Genomic DNA, 16,785 nt, shown 5'->3' with positions numbered 1-16,785 from the left:
GCCATGCCCTGGGCTGGTCCCACTGCTCTCTCAGCCTGCTTTTCTCTTGCAGTGGGCTCCCAAGACAGCCTGTTGGAGATTACCTTCCGCTCCAATGTTCTGCCTGTGCTCTGTGACCCCAGCACCCCGAAGCCTGAAGACATTCATCTGCCGCAGCTGGGCCATGGCTCTGACTTTCCTGGCACCCTGGGCAGCCCCATAGGTAGGAGTGACTGCTTGGTGAAACTGGAGTGCTATCGCTTCCTGCCTAACTCCATGCCTGCCCCGCAGGAACAGGTCCTGGGCAGCCTGGAGCTCATCAAGTTCCGCGAGTCGGGCATTGCCTCGGAGTACGAGTCCAACACGGATGAGAGTGAGGAGCATGACTCGTGGTCCCAGGAGGAGCCACCACACCTGCTCAACATCCGGCCCAAGCAGGACCTGGGCGACAGCCTGGAGGATGAGATTGCAGTGTAGGGCCTGGCTGGGGAATTGTAGAGCAACCAGTGCCCATGACAGTGCGGGGAAGCACTGGCCCCTTGTCTCCTTACTGAGGAAGGGGTGGGAGAGCCCCGAGGAGGTGGGAGCAGGGTGGGGGGTGGTGCCTGGGACAGGAGGAAAGCAGCTGCTGGACAGCAGAGCTAAATTCAGTGCTTTAGGCCTTTTTGTGAAATGTTTCTCTACCCCCTACAACTCCTGCCCTCCTGTAGGGCCTAAGTGCTGGAAGTCCAGTGCCTGTCCCAGGAGCAAGATCTGATGGCGTGTTGCTGGGTCCTCCTCTCTTAGGGCAGGGCAGCCCACTGACAGGAGCTGGGCACAGATGCAGACACACCACCTCCCACATGAGCAGTCCCATCACCACTCTGCCAAGCATTTGGCTAGGCTGGAGAAGCTTCTGCTGTCTCCCAGGCTCCATAGGGAGTGACTAGGAAACCTAGGGCTGCCTGGGCACTACCTCAGGATGGATGGTGAAGGGTAATAACTGCCTTGGCCTGGCCTGGGTACACTGGGGGGATATGAAGCAACTAGTGTCCTGTGCTCCTGCCAGTGGGGGTCAGGGGATGAGCAGTTCCCACGCCTACTCCCAGGGGCACAAGTTTTACACACTAGTCTTTGGATGCTTGTGCCCTGGGTGGTGCCAGTTTCAGGAGGAGAGTGTGAGCTGGGGTCAGAGAGCTAACAGCCAGCTGCTTGTGTTATTGCCAGTCTGCCTGAGGCTGAGGCCTCCCCAGCTTTGTGAACCTTTGATTGGAACTCAAGAAGAGCACATGGGCCTGGATGCAGCTGTGTCACTGAGGGGTGGGCTGTGGCTTTGAAGGGAAAGGCCTGGGGAGAGTGCTGCGGGGCTGCTACAGGTACTGGAATGGGCCATCATGGGAAGGAGGCCCATGCCTAGTGAAGAAACTGCCTATGGAGAGAGTTATATGTGGATGGGCCCTAGGCCACGTGGCTAGTCAGGGCCTCCCACCAGCCAGGAACTATTATGAACCGTGGCCCAGCCAAAAGCCTCAGTAGCCACCATATGACTCCCAATTTTTGTCAGGGCTCTGGGCAGTTTTAGGAGCCTAGCTTTAGTCCCCCCAAATCTGGCCATTCGAGCCACTAGCCATAGTATCACAGACATTAACAGTGAAGGCTGGGGAAGCAGTTTTACCTTTCAGAGGTCAGGTCAAGCTTAGGTGTCTTATCCTTGATGCAGTTTTATCACTGTGGATATTTTCTTTATCCACATTAATCTGTAGTCCCTTTCTGAATCCTGCTTAGCTGTTGGCCTCCCTGGAATCCTCTGGCACAGAGTTCCACAGGTTACCTGTGCATTGCACTAACACGCAGGGATTCTGCTTCTCAGTTGCCTTCTTTTTTCATTGAGCATCCCCTTGATTTTTGCATGGAGACCTTCCTTCTTTGCACCAGTCAGTCTTTGTGCTACCTGCAACTAGGGGCCCCCTGGGCTCATCTCCTCTGACTGCTAAATAGTGTTAGGGTGGGGTGAGTGAAGGGTCACAGAGAAGCCCAGGAAATGTTGTGGGGAGAAATCACAACTTTTAATCTTTTCCTTCTGTCAGCATAAGGGAGCTTTTCATGGCCTTTGGGCCCCTTCCTGTTTCTGTTGTTTCATGAGAGGGGGTAACCCCAGCTGACCTCCGCAGTCTGGGAACACCATTGATGTCTATGATGATGTATATCGGTGTAGGTACTTCTCTGGGCTGTGGTATGTGACCAGCTCACAGTCTTTAATGCACAAGGTGAGCTGGGGCAAAGCTCTTGCCCCTTTTGTACAGAGGAGGACCTGAGGCACAGAGAGACCAAGTGATTTGGGCACATGGTACATTTGTGACAGATCAGGGGAAAATTCCCAGGCTTTCATCTTAATCCCCAGGTTATCCCCCATTCTTTGGCAGTCCTGTCTTCTGTGTTGTCCTCCATCCCAGTCTTTACACAGCTTGCTGTATGGCTTGCTGTTCTGAAGGCAGCATCAGTGAACAGCTGATCTCTTTGACTCTCTACAGTTGTTTCTCCCTGAACAGTCCCAGTTCATCCAAACCCTATCCATGCACATGAAGCAACTCAGATCATTCTTTCCAGCCTGCCTCAAACTCTGTTGGTGAAAACTGAATGCCACCCCTACCCCCTTTGCCCATACCGCTCTGGCCCCCCATAGCCTGGTCACGTTTCTGCCCTCCCTCACTGCCCTCTTTTTGTTTGACTAACCTCAGCCATTTTGTGTTCTGTCCACCCTCCACCCTCCCAGATCACTGAACACAGTGCAACAGAGCCGTGCAAAGATCTCATCCTTATTTTTCTTTCTTTTCCTTTGCATAAAACATGCAAATCAAATGCAAAAAAAGTCACAAATACAGTGAAGGAGTCGGGAAGTTCCAAATGTGAAGGGAGCCAAACTCTTCCCCCACGGCTTTATAAATCATAAAAGTCACTCCAATCCTCTTACAGACTGGAGATCTTGGCTCTAGAGCAGACGCATGTTATTTCTTCCTGTTTGTTTACAGTCTAAAATATTCCAAAGGATGTGTGACCTGGCTGGGTTTCTGTTTTAGGAGACTGCTTCTCTGGGTATTCCTTGCTAGGTGCAGAATATTGGTTTTGATATGATGGTCCAAGGATAGGAGAGAACTGAGATATGTGAGGTGAGGTAATGTCTGTTATTGAATCAGGTTATATAATTGGAAGAGAAAGACAACAAGTGTTCGGGCTTCAGATGCCCTAACTTAGGTCTGGCAAGTATGTGGTTTCTTACCCCCTCTCATTGTATTAATGCTGACTGTCAGCTGGCAGATGTGAGTCTCCAAGAAAAAGTTTCATTAAGAGAAATGCTTGTTGATGATTTGGTAGGGGCCTTTCCTACAGAGGTACAAGCCAGCAGCCATGGGTGACTGCACTGCGAGTGTTGGAATGTATTGCTGGAGGGACCTTGCTGGGACGGCACCATCTACCCTGAAGGCAGGAATAGGTGGGTTGCCAGGATAAGTGGAGGGAGAGAGGAAAGGAGCAGTGGCTATGGGCAGATAGCAAAGAAAGCAGGAATAGCAGCAGGGGAGCAGGTGGGAATGGGTGCAGTTTGGGAGAGATGGAAAGAGTTTAAGTGCTGAGGCAGTGGAGGGGAAGCTGAAGTAGGATGGAGAGGACTGCTAACTCTGGGCAGTTGTCATGCAAAGACTTAGGGAGTAGGGAGGGCAATGGGAAGAGAGAATGGAGACCTTGACTGAGAGAGGAAAGGGGGCATCATGGAGCACCAGGCTGGAAAGCAAAGGCACTAAGTCATGCTGCTTTTGACAGCATGGATAGCCTCAGGCACTTGGGTGACAGGCCCCAGAAATCAAAAGATTGGCTTTCAAATAATAAACACAAGGCTCTCTTCCTTTTCTGTCTAGTTTCTGAGCCTCCGGGGTGCCCTCAAGTCACATTCTCATGCTCTTTTCTGCAGCCCTCAGGGCTAGAAACCTGCTTTTTTTAGTAGATAGATAAGAGCTGAGCTTTTACCATAATCATTGGACTACAGGGGGGCTATGACTTTCAGGTTGTCAGCCAGCCATTCCACCGTATGCAGAGCTGGTTGCACTCACAAATAGTGTATATTTGGGGGGGTGCAAAAGGACACTCTCACAAACGCATCTTTTCTACACCTACTTTTCCAGCCAAGGCAAATACTTGAGGCTAGCAAAAAAATGCATGCCTTGCTCCTGTGAGCACAGCTGGGGGACACCTTTTGGTCACTGAACCTTCAGACTGTAGGATGTTTACTGTTCAGAGAACCTGTTTCCAAGGAGGGAGGGCTGCTTTGTGGCACAGTTTCCTGGTTATATTGACTGCTTGGCAGTTGTTTGCCCAGCTTGGACATGCAATGTTGATTTTTAATGACTCTTTGAAGGGGGAGCTGATTAGAAGCCCACTGGGGTGCATGGTGGGAGAGAGGTGGTGGCAGGTGTCCTGGATACCAGCTTCCAAATGACGTCCTGATAGCTACGCCATTCCAACTGTGCTCCTGCAGGTTGAACACTGACATGTGAACAGGTGCCAGGAGCTGCTTAATTGCTGTGTGTCACATACTGTAAGGCTCAGCACTGGAGTTACACTAATGAAAGAGAAGCCAGCCAGGGCTCCAGGGATGATGCCATTAAAGAGACAGGATCTGGGGAGGGAGACAGGTGGCCTGGTTATTAACAGCAAACAGACCCTGTTTACAGACTCCTCAGGGTACGTGGGAGGAGATAAAAAAATTCCTTATTCCAACCCCCTCCACCCCACCCCATGTGTCCTACCTCCTCTCCTGCTTCCCACTTCAGAGCCAGTACTTTGTGCTGCCAGTCTGCCAGTCAGGTTTCAGGCTTTGCCAGCTAACAGCCTGTCCCCATCTCAGCAAGCATGTCATGGGATGCTTGTTCTACAAGAGCCCATAGCCCTAATCACCCCCATGGGACTAGGAACTCTCCCTGCCTTTCCTGAGATCTTTAGCTGTTGCCCATCACTGCAGTATTCGGGTGTCTCCCAAGAGACAATGGCTAATGTGTTAGTCAGCCAGGACCTGTCTTTCCCCTCTGCTCCCCCAGAGGCACTTGAGGACATGGGGGGTTGGTTCATTTATTTATCCTCTTTTTTACTCCCTCCTCACTTGCTTCTCTGGCCTCTCTGCCTTCTTGCCTTTGCCTTTCTGCCTGCTCTTCTTCATTGCTGGCTGTGGCAGGATTCTCCCCAAAAGGGTAGGGGTAAGGGCAGAGTGATGGAGCCTCAGGCTCACCTCCTGCCATGACAGATTCCATCTCCTGTTGAGAAAGCTCCATCTTTTGCCTTCCCGGGGGGTCTCCCTGGCATTGGCAGCTCTTGAAGAGCCCAGGAGCCAGGGCAGGTCAGTGATGTGCTGCATGCAGCTTTGTCTAGCACAGGGGATGTAAATGAGGAACTGGCTGTGAAGCCATGCTCTGAGGGATCAGGGCAGTGAGTGAGCACAGGGTGCTGTCCGGGGTGGCTGAGGGGGTGGGCTGTGGAAGCTTGGCTGTGAGGCACGTTTTGTGGGGTCAGGGAACAGAGGGGTGTCTGGGTGCTCAAATCTCTCCAGCTGGGATAGCTGAGGGGTTGGTTTTAACAACCTAGGGCAGGCTCCTTGTACAGAAGGCAAGGTGATGGGAATTTCTTAGTGTTTCCTATTCCTCTGCTCACCAGTATCACTTCCATCTCACCCCTGTTCCATCTGGGAACAGTTTTCATTCAGCCAGGCAGGGGGTGGGTTGGGAGAGAGTGCTGTCTGCCCACACTTTGTGTGGTCAGAGAGAGTAGGTTGGGAGGGATTTGGGAAGCACTTTTGTTGATCTGGAACTTGAAGTAGCTCAGAGCTCCTCTGGGTGATTGGCCTCGTGGACAAGATGGTGGGGTTACCATGATCAGGGCTGCATGTGGGCCTGTCCCTACTAAGACAATCACGGTCTCCCAATGGGCCTGTGGGCCGGCCATTCACAGTGCCATCAGCAAGGGAAGAGCAGTGCAGAGTGGGTCCTAATAGCCTGTCATCAGTCCTGGCGCAGTTAGAACAACAGGAGAGAGGATTCAAGGCCAGGAGAAAGGCATGCATGTGAAAAAGGAAAGGAGGGAGTGAGAGAGAGAGAGAGAGAAGCAAGGGAGATAAAGGCAGCGATGAGACATGAGGGGGCCGGGGGATGGGTTTGTAGGGAGATTTTAATAAGGGTTTGGAGCTCTGGGCTTTGACAGGGGTGTCAAATGGAGGGTGAGGGCACTGAACAGCACCAGAAGGAAGTAATAGTTTAATCCATAGTCTAGTCTACCCTGCTTTTTGGGGCAGGTGCAGACCCATTTCCCCCTCTCCTTTTCCACCATCCCCAGTTTCTGTTCCCCAGCTCACACTCGCTTTGCATCAGCACAGGCAGCAGAAGGGAAAACCATCAATGGCAGGGGAGGGAGCTGGAGCTGCAGTGACCTTGGGATCCTGCTAGGAAGATGTACATGTCAGTGGGAGCCTCTCTAACCACTTCTCTGAGCTGGAGCCAGCTACCTTGGGGGAGACCAGTAGCCAGGTCTCTAGCAGCTGTCTGCTCCCAGCTTCTTTCTCAGCACTCAGCTTGGCTCCTGCCTAGGCAAGGGCCAGGGTTTGGAGACAGTGATACTGGAGCCGGCCTCATTTTGGGGTGGCTGCCTTGGGATTTCTGGTCAGCAGTGCCTGGCAGAGGGGTGCAGTGTCCTGCGGTTGGAGCCAGGCATCTCACTTGCTTTCGGTGCTGCTGGGACCAGGCCCCCCTACTTCAGCATCCTGCTGTCCCACGGGAGCAGGAACTGTATATGTGTAACTCATACTCCCAGTAATGCGACGTTGCCTATAAAAATCCTCTCTAGCCCCACACTTCTGTTATGGACCTTGGTGGGGTGGGGGGGCGGAGGGGGTTAAAGCTCTATTTTTTGTCCTTTTCCTACAACTCCTCTGTTGCTAAGTGTTGATTCAGTCTATCTGGGAAACAGACCTGTTGATGTAAGTGCACTTAACCCCTAGGTGTTGTCATTAGCTGGTTGGCTTTTGCTAAATAAATCTTTCTATTTCTCAAGGCTTTCTGTTGTCTCTTCCTTTCTTTCTCTGTCTCTCTCTCTCCCTCGCTCCCTCTCTCTCTGAGTCACTTCATCCACCTTCCAAACTCTAAGGCCTAGAACAATCCAGCTATTTTTAGTCTACATGGGAGCCATCTTCCTGGAAATGGGGCTTTTCATACAGTGAAACCTGTCCCATGAAACCAGCCCAAGTTGGATCCAGCTGAACAGGAGTCCCTGAGGCACTTCCCAACAGTCCCTTATGGCATGGTGTGGCACACTAGAGCCACTTCGGGGAGCAGGTTCCACTGTAGATGCAGCCCCTTGCCGTGCTGCTGTAGGAGAGACTGCAGCCATTCTACCCCACTCCAGCCACTGTGACTGGGAAAGAGTTTGGGCAGGAGCTATCTCTTAGTGGTTGTTTTTTGTGGGCCTGATTCTGCTCAGGGTCTGTACAGCACTTGGACAATGCCAGAGAGGGGAGGGCCACCCTCAGTCAGGGTCTGTGCAGCACCTGATACACAGTGGGCCAGGTTTGCTCGTGGTCTCTACAGTGCCTGGCACAATGTGAGCTCCCTCCCTGCCCCTTCTCCCCCCTCTGGATTACTGGAATGCACACATTCAGTTACAGTACTAATGAAACACTGGCAGGATCTCCATTCCTTGCTGCAGGGGGAAGCTGTTCCTGGCCCACAGGGAGTTTGTGCCAGGGCTGTAGATTACAGTAGAGAGCTGTCCAGCTGGAGCTTGCAGTCCTCCCTCAGGCAAACTTTCCACTGAAGCAGCCCTTTCACAAGACTTTAGGCAAGACTAGTTTGGAGCCAGTTCTTTCAGTCCTTGGCAATATGGAGAACTCAGACCTATGCCTAGTCAGTACCCTGTACGGATGGGAAAGGAGAGGGACTGATCCCCTCAGCTTTAAGAATGCACCAAGGGCTGACTGTCCCCCATTATAATAAATACTGTCTCTCCACCGCAGCACTGTCAAGTCCAGCTGCCCTTGAGTGCAGTATGTTGGACTCAGTGTTGACAGTTGTGCTAGAGTGGCACTCTGCCTTTCACAGCTAGCAGGTATGCCCACACATCCTACCCTACCTGCCATTTACAGTCACAGCCCCAGCCAAGCTGTAGTATGGCCAGTGATGCTTTGAGTCCCTCCACTTCAGTCCCTACTGGAGCAGCCAAGAAGGCAGCTGTCACCCTGGCACAGAACAGGGTTGAGCCCCATTTGGTGCCATTCTCTCAGCATCCATGTACCACAGGGGGCATAGCAATTCAATCTATGCCAGGTTGACATCTGTTTTGTGGCTAGAGTGACTCAGGACTGAGCTGCGTTTGGTTGGTTGTTGCTGCTGAACTTAAGCCCAGTGCAGTGATGAGCTGACTTCACAAGATGTGGCACTTGGCTACCATCTCCCCCTGCATGTCTGCAGTAATTAGTCTTTGTTACCACGGCACCAGAGCTAGGGCATCTGTGTTACATTAAACAGGTGTCTGGAATCCTCTGGCTAAGGCCAGTTGGAGACCCAGAATTCTTGTTCTGGGGGAAAACCCTGAAATGTATGAAGGAAAATGTTCCCTGTCTAAATGAAAACATGCCATTTTAAGGTTTCCCATGAAATGAGGGAGTCCAATATGGTCCAGGTTTTGTTTTCTTTTTTTTAAACAAAATTGCAATGATTCCCCAATAAGTTGAGAACCTGGAAGACCTGAGAGCCACAGTTTGACCTTGAACTGAGCCTCCCAGTTCCTTCAGGGTCCTGCCTCTGCAGTAGCCTGAGAAGCAGGTGTACTGGCAAGGAAACCAGAGTATCCTTGGAAATTTGCCTGGTTTCCTTCTGGAGATTCAACAAAATCAACTTGTTCTATTGTAATGCCTCCAGCCAATTTGCCTGCCTGACTGTGTCTCATTGAGGCATGTGAAGCATGATTATGGCTTCAGGTTTGACAAGTCTAAGGCTTGTCCTGCACAGCTCCCAGGCAAACACTAGAATCACCATTATGTTTCCCTGTTCCAGTTAGACGAAGGCATTTTGCTGAGTAAATTTGATCCCATGAGCAAGGCCTTTCTTGATAGCACTTTCTCTAATGATCAAGTGCACCATAGGAAGGCTGGGGATTGTCTTCTCTGAGCTCTGGAGGAAAAAAGCCAGGCAAAGCATGAGTTGGCATTGCGTGTGCTAGAGCCACCTCCATTCAAACCAGTTACTGAAAGAGCAGATAGCAGGAGTGAGGAACAGAAGACATGCCTACAACCAGGACTCCCAGTCTATCTCCAAGGTCCTTCCAGGTGCCTGGGCTCTTCTGAAAGCAAGGTGGGTTTGAGACTAGGCAGGAGCTGAGAACAGAGGGACGGTGCAAGGCAGGATTTCTACACCAACACCCACAGGGCCCTGGCCTTCCTCATCTCTCTCAGAACCATGCTGGCCTTCTCCCACTTTCCAGAAGGAGCCCATGGGGCTTGAGTAGCCTCTTGGCACTTACTTTTAACTAAGCTGTCCTCTCTTTGCATTTCTGCTCTCTCTCTCACTCCAGGTGACCTGCCTGGTTCTGTTGAGTTGTATGGCAATCACACATAGGCGGTGGCTTTCAATATTCTCATTTTAGACTTAAGGTAGCTTTTGACTTACTCTTACGTTTTCTGAAATTTCTAAAATGTTGAAGGTCGGTGATAGGAATCTCTTACTAGCCTGCGGGAAGGGTGCAGGTCTGATTAGTGAAGCAGAGAGGGGACTCTGCTGAGCTGAATATGGTGACCCTGTTGGACAATAGAGACTGTGACCTGGCAAGGATGGGAGGAGACTGACTCCAGCTCATCCCAGCATGATGGCTACGGCTTCTGTGACCATGTAGGAGCTGCAGACAACTAACCCATAGGAATGAGTCTAGTCTGGATGGGGTGTTCATACCCTTGGGAGCTGCCTTCTCCCAAGCAAGAAAAGTTATCAGGAGATTAAAAACAGCTGTTCCTAATAATCTGATTTATTCTGGTTCTGTAATAGGGAATGAAGTGCATTATGCTGTCCCCACAATGGTAACAGTGGAGACAGGGCACCCAAGCTGGTCTGGATCACTTGGGCATTTTGGTGGTGTTGAAGGGTAGCCCATCATCAGGTCGGGCCTTGCACTCCTTCACCCACAGGGCTTTGAGCTTGTGGTAATACACCTTGCAGCTGAAGCCCTCCTTGAAGCTGCACTTGATGTGAGTCTTGAGGGCATGCAGGGTGGGGAACACGCGGCAGCATGCCACACATTTGTAGCCATTGTGAGGCAACGGCTGCCACTTCGAAGCTGTGAGGATGTCCCGGGAGGTGATGCTGTCTCGGGCTTCCCTGCCAGAACTGGTTTTGCTGCTGCTCTCATGGAGACGAGCCTTCTCCAGGGAGCATGAGGAGGAGAAGATGCTCTCTGAGAGGTCCTCAGATTGGTCAGTGTCCCAGTCACTGTCTGCCAGTGCACCTGGAAAGCTGCAGGCTCCCAGCTGGCCTGTTTTGTCCATGTCCACTAAGTAGCTGTATGGGGAAAACCAGGGCCGGTAGATGATGCAGTTACGCCCTGGTGACTCATTGCTGTGGACTTTGGTGAGGACACAAGCTACCAAGAAAAGAAGGGGCTGAAATGAATCTTCAGGGCCTGTGACCTTCGCCACAGCCAGCCTTTGTACAAAATCTGCCACAGCCTCCAGTAGCATTGGGAGTAATGCTCACCTGCTGGGAAGGAAATCTCAGAGCAGGATGACTCATGGGCTTCTCCCTCTCCTGCCAACATAGCCATTCAGGGCACCAAGACCCAGCCCTGCTCTGAGGAGTTGGGCTGTTTTACAAAACACTCATTCTACCTTGGCCTAACCTTTTTCCTCCCCCATGAAAGGGCCCCTACTGGCTGTGGATGCTCTCATACCCTGCAGCCATCTCTGTCACATGTGGAAATGGCCAGCTTCCCCGTCTGGGCTGTGTCTGCTCCCTCAGTTCAACTTCACCCCCAAGGATGGACATCACCTGCCACAGGTACTCTGCAAGGCACATGCAGCGGGTTTGAGTGACGGGGCAGGCAAGCCTAGGGACATGGCTGTGGGAGGTTATGCACACACAGGACCTCACCGGGTGATGCTGTGACTGCCTGACAATGCTCCACTGGCATAGGAGCAGTGAGACGTGTCCTGGACCAGGCCCCTCAGTGGCAGCAGAAGCTTGTGGAATCCCTGGTGTGAATCCCCAGAGAAACGATGATGGTGGGGCAGGCAGGGCTTTAGCCTCTCACTAACTCCAGCTAAGGTGCAGGCCCCAGACATGCCATAAAGCTGACTTTGCCTAGCACAATAGGTTACAGGCCTTCAAAGGCTGCCCTGTGCCCCTTGTCCAGCCCTAAATCTGGCAGGTGCTATGCGAGAGTCCCCTGTGAAGTGGGAGAGACTGCGGAGGCCTTTCTGGGGCCCTGTGGCCAAGGATCAGGGGGTGAGCCCCCTGGGGTATGGGAAGCCTGAGCTCGGGTGTTTGTGCAGATGAGGGTGGTCCTGTGGGCTGTCTGGCCCAGGCCACAGTGCTGGTCATCCACTGTGCTAAGGAGTTCTGTCCCAGAGAGAGAATCCTATAGGGCAAAGCCTCCAGGGCCTTCTCCATAATCCCTGTTCTATAGGTGGAGGATGTAAGACTGCAAAAGGTCAGTGACTTGCCCGTGGTGGAAATAAGACACTGGTTTCCTGACTAACAGCCTCCTCCAGACATGGAGGAGCTGTGATCCAAGAGAACACAGAGAGGGAGAAGGAATGGAAATTTTGCTGACTGCTACCTTTGCTACTGACTCACTGTGAGACACTGGGCAAGTCACTTAGACCTCAACTTTTCAAAGGTGGTTTTGAGCATCCAAGTTTGGAAAGCTGAGACCCAATTTCCAAAAGTGCTAGGTGCTTCTTGTTCCCATTGATCTTAGTGAAAGCTGGAGCTGGTCAGTATCTTTGAAAAATCTGGCTCAAGGGCTCTGGAGTAAAGCACAGGAAATCAACGCTCTTAGGAAAATACTGATCTGCCTTTGCCTCAGTCTCCCCATTTGGGCTATGGGGATACAGCTCTACCCTGATCTCACTGGGCATTTCTAGGCTGCTCTTCCTCCCTAGAAGACTTGGGGGAGTGCTGGAGAAGTGTTGAGCCATCCATTAAACTCTGTCATGCTAGCCTATGGCAGCTGCTGGGTCTTGCTGTCCCTAGGCAAGCTCCTCCTGGCCTTGTGGCACTCTCCCCATGAGCAGTTGCAGAACCTGTTACTGTGATGGACTGTAGTACTGACCCTCCCAGGCTGCTTTGGGGCCTGCAGGTCTGATGATGCCTTAAATCACACTAAACATGTTAACCTCCACCTGACCTCCTCTTCCATGGCAATGAACACAGGACACCATGCTGTGCAGTTACCTGGCAGGCTGGAGGTGCCCTTAAGGGATGGCAGATCAGGAGTGCTCTTCATAGTGCAGCTGGGTAGACATGGTCCAGAAATGGTGAGCAGGGAGAAGTTCTCCATTGTCCTCTCAAGGGTAGTGCATGGAGCAAGCTCTTCTCCTGGATGAGAGTTCCTGAGGTGGTGGAAAGCATCTGGGTGGATTGCTGATGTCCTTGATATTGTGACATCACCAGCTGACATCACAAATGGCAGCTCCGTCAGCATTAGAATGGGCATCAATTTGATGCCTGTGGCAGGAGCAAAAGTATTGTGGATCACTCACCTGGGGCCTTAGTGCTTACTTAAATGAGTCCAGATTTTGCAGCAGGTGCTCCAGGCCTGTGGAGGTCAGGTAAGATTCCCTCAGCAGACAGTGTGCTTTCTGTGCTCAGACATATTGTGATGTAAGGGGAACATTGCACAGTCGCAGGTATTAGCAATGAGTGTGTCTGGAGAAGGGAGCGGGGATGAGATTGCTCCCATGTTATGGCATACACAATGACTGTCCTGTGTGGGGAAGGCGGTGTTCTGTGGTTCATTGTGACATGCTGCCAGCATCCTGCAGCCTGGCCTTGTCTCTAAAGCAGCCTATGGGGTATTGTCTTTGTCTTGGAATATGCTTGGAGGCAAGAGTACTTTCCATGGCTTGGTCATATGTCAGGTCATGGAGAAAGTTGCCAGTGGAGGAACATCTGGAGGACTAAGCAGATGGTCCCACAGGCAAAGCAGCTCATTGTCCCACCCACACAGTGCTCCTGCATTCAGGTTCATCCTTGCACATGTACCTGGGTCACGCACAGATAGCCTCGTGTCATTAGCCTCTACAGGGAGTTCACAAATGGGATGCAAAGTCCATCTTTTGGGCCCCTAAATAAGCCACCAGGCTTAGCAAAACACCGAGTACCCAGAACCTCCCTCTGGAGTCAGGGCCTGACTTTTTGATGCCCATTTCTGCAAATCTGGCTCAGCACCTCCAAGGCTTTGTGGTCAGGAGGAACAGTCGAACCAACTTGAAGACCTGGCCTTCCATACCTGCTGTTCCACAGCCACAGGTATCTTCACCTACACTCCACACTGTTGACAAAGCTCTTTCTGACTTAGCCCTGTAAGGCTCCATCAACCTCTCAGCACTTTCGTCAACCCGAGTTGTTGCCCATATACAACAAGACTGTAAAGTCCTTATCATAGAAGCTCTTAGCTCTCCTCTCTGTCTAAGCCAGTGGTTCTCAACCTTTTTAGACTCAAGGTGCCCCTTGCCAGACTCAAGGTACCTCTCCATAATTTTTGTGAATTGAGCAGTACCTCATTTTATAAACTAATTTATTTTTTACAGGATTTACTTCCTTTCAGGGGTGCAAGCAGTGGGGTGGGGAAGTACCTAGGCAAAGAGCCTAAACCTGCACTTATCTGCTTATCTCTGTGGCACCCTTCAAAGGATCTCACAGCACCCCAGGGTGCCCTGGCACCCTGGTTAAGATTAATTGGTCTAAGCCTTGACCTAACCCTGGTGCCAAATCATTTAGGTCACCAGTAGGCAACTTTTTCTGGCTGTGGGCCAAAATGACCCACCTTGGGTCAGCGAAGGGTGGGCAGGTGCTCTGACCCATCTGCAGCCAGCGCTTCTTTCTGTGGTAGTACAGGAAGAGCACACCCAGCTGAAGTCTCTTGTTGTTGAATGCCACTGAAACCCCAGTGGCTCCGTGGGCTGGATCCAGCCTGCAGGCTGCAGGTTGCCAGCCCCTAATTTAGATCATTCAGTGGTAACTGTCAATGTGAAACAGATCTCTATTCTGGAGTTATTTAAGTGTTATGGGCTTGCAGGGCTGTCTCCATCCTTGGAAGTCTCAGAGCATGTTCTGTCAGGGCCAAAGAGATATATACAGCATGTCTTTGAAGTGCCTTTATCTCTGAGAGATGCAGGCTGAATACCTGGGGTTCTAACTGAGCTCTATCACCTTTGATTAACTCTAGTTTCTCAGCTGCACAATGACAGTCCTCAAAGAAAGGTGGAAAGGTGCCTTGCTAGCAACTATAGTTCCTTGAGTAGCTTATCCATACAGCTCCTCATCCCAGTTTGTTCTCTGAGTTAGTGTTTATGGGGGAAGGAGCAGGAGGTCGACTGCCACCCCCATACAGGCCTGCGACATGGTTTCTATCTTTGCCAGCCAAAACAGTCTGACCCAGGACATGGGGTTGAACACTGCAGGCCAACCCCAGAGCATAGAGCATTCTGATTGGGAACCTGGGGGGTCACAGCTTTTCAAAGGTGGGAGGGAGGCTTTCTAGTGAGGCAGCTGGCAGAGCTGCAGGTATGGCACTGGGTCTTTCCCAGCCTGGCTGTGTTTGATAATGGGATGAGGAGAGGAGTCTTAGGAATGGGGGAGCTGCATCAGCAGCCCTGTGGCTGGTGACATGGCTGTGTGGAGCTGTGTAGATAAGTATTTAAAAGTTCTTGCCCGGTAACTCCGAAAGCGGCAGTGGCACTTCAAGGATTGCTTGGCCTCCCCTACGAATGGAAAATGTTTGAATGAAGCTGTTGGCAGGGGTGATGCTGGTGACAGCCATGGAGAAAATAAAGGAAATCTGATGCTTGCTCTGTAGTCCTTTCTCTCCAAGGCAGCCTCAAAGTGAGGGAGCCTGGGAAAGGAAGAGCCAGAGAGTAGTTGCCAATCGTAGGTCTTTGTCAGGCTGCCCTCAAGCCAGTTGCAATATAAAGATCTGGTCCCTGCGTCTGCTGATCTCTACCAAATAGCAATGAAAGACATCTTTCAACCACTCTCTGCCGGAGCTGAGTGTGTGATGGATTCTGTAGCTAATTCCCAGAGATGCTCTGCCCCTCCACTACTGGCTTATCTCCATGTGGAGGTTGCTGGTGTAGCATGAATTCGTGCCAACGTGACCAGTTATGGGCAGAGGTTTTGATTTCAACCAAGCTCTCTTGGGGGTAGAGGAGTGCAAGGGACCTCTGAGGTTATCAACCCTTGCTGTGATGAGCAGCTGCATCTAAGTGGCAAAGTCAATCTTGTTCACAAACACAGCCAGCTATAGGTCTCAGAGGCAATTAGGATTTTGGCCCCCACTATTCCTATTGAGAGGCTGAGCCAGAACCTTGCTGTTCTCATGGTTAGAAACCTGCTAATTCCCATCTTAAATCTATTCAGGGACAGTTTATACCCATGTGTGCTTGTGCCAGCACTGCCTTTTAGCTTAAATAGCATTTGTCTCTCCTGGTTTGTTTACCCCGCTGATGTATTTATAGACAGCAATCATCTCCCCTCTCTGCCTCTCGGTTGCTAAGCTAAACCTCTAGCAATTTAGTTCAGTTCGCTGTGAAGTAGTTCATACCAAGCTGAAACAAGCTGCTCCTAAACCCAAATTACGGTATTTACATGGAGCCTTGCACTGGTTTCAGTCACAGCTTAAATGAAACTGGTGTGGTTTGCTCAGGTGGGCTTGGCTTTTGGCCACAGCTTGTGAGAAAAGGTTTATTGTGGGTGGGCTGAGATGCTTTTGCTGAAGTGGGGCTTTGGGGAACAAAGCATTAGCTGGGGAGAAACAGTGCAGAGATCGGGCTATGGGCATCGTCACAACCACAGCCTAATGCCTCACAGCACCCTGGACTGTAGGAAGCATGCTGGGATTGACCGTCTGGTCTCTCGCAGTGCCTGAACAGCTGGAGAGCTGAGACATGGCTGCAGGAGGCAACTCCAGGGTCCCCACAGATTGGCCATACTGCAGATATATTCCTTCGCTCCTGAAAACAGCTGGGCTCCCCAGGCTGCTTGTATGTGAGGTCCCAGGCAGCAATGTCAGTGGTGCACACGGCTGGGGTTGGCTTGGGGTGAGGAGCTCAGGGTCCCATGGGGGTTTGTCACTGGGGAAGCCCATGAGGGGAGAAAAAGGACCTCCACCCCATGTTTGCAGCTGTCTACCCTGCAAATCATCTTTCTTTCTCTTTCTCCTGTTTGTTTATTTGCAATCTGCTTTCCGAGCCCTTTCTGGTGTCAGGTAAGAGATGCGTCCTGCACCTGTTTTAATGTGCCAGAGTGAGCGTGGATTTCTCCTATGCTTTCACCCTTCCCTCTTCCCCCTGATCTTGCCAGACCCTCTGCGCGTCCTGTTCCCTGGCGTCCCAAGCGAGGGGCTGCCTGCATGCATTGCTCTCCTGCTGCCCCCTGGTGGGCCTGCTCTGTTTGACAGCCCATTCTCCGTCTGCAATGACGGGGTCACTGAGGCTGCTTCTCTGCCCTCTGCTCCTACAGCACCTCTCAGAGGAGGCTGTAGAGGTTTACTAGTGGTTTGCATACACTGCTAGCATGGGTGCAGGGCTGG

General features: G+C 51.5%; 2 protein-coding genes across 6 annotated transcripts in view; one reads left to right on the top strand and one right to left on the bottom strand.

Moving 5' to 3' along the window:
- NOS1AP (nitric oxide synthase 1 adaptor protein) overlaps window positions 1-16,785 on the top strand; it is a 156,776-nt gene that overhangs the window by 133,020 nt on the left and 6,971 nt on the right. For 4 of the 5 annotated variants that reach the window (XM_019486551.2, XM_006276167.4, XM_006276166.4 and 1 more), the window contains exon 10: window positions 53-202. In XM_019486551.2, the coding sequence (XP_019342096.1) occupies window positions 53-202 (150 nt within the window). Of the gene's footprint in view, window positions 1-52; window positions 203-12,674; window positions 16,462-16,785 lie in introns of those variants that run through there. The other variant, XM_019486553.2, reaches the window with a different exon arrangement.
- SPATA46 (spermatogenesis associated 46) lies at window positions 9,920-12,679 on the bottom strand. The gene is made up of 2 exons (XM_019486555.2): window positions 12,429-12,679; window positions 9,920-10,617 (listed from the first exon to the last, which is right to left on the bottom strand). The coding sequence occupies exons 1-2, from the start codon at window positions 12,676-12,678 to the stop codon at window positions 10,094-10,096; spliced, it is 774 nt and encodes a 257-aa protein (XP_019342100.2). The 5' UTR covers window position 12,679; the 3' UTR covers window positions 9,920-10,093.

This window comes from Alligator mississippiensis, chromosome 5 (genome assembly GCF_030867095.1).
Source record: "Alligator mississippiensis isolate rAllMis1 chromosome 5, rAllMis1, whole genome shotgun sequence".
NCBI classification, from domain to species: Eukaryota; Metazoa; Chordata; order Crocodylia; family Alligatoridae; genus Alligator; species Alligator mississippiensis.
This window is presented reverse-complemented; position numbering and strand designations above follow the sequence as displayed.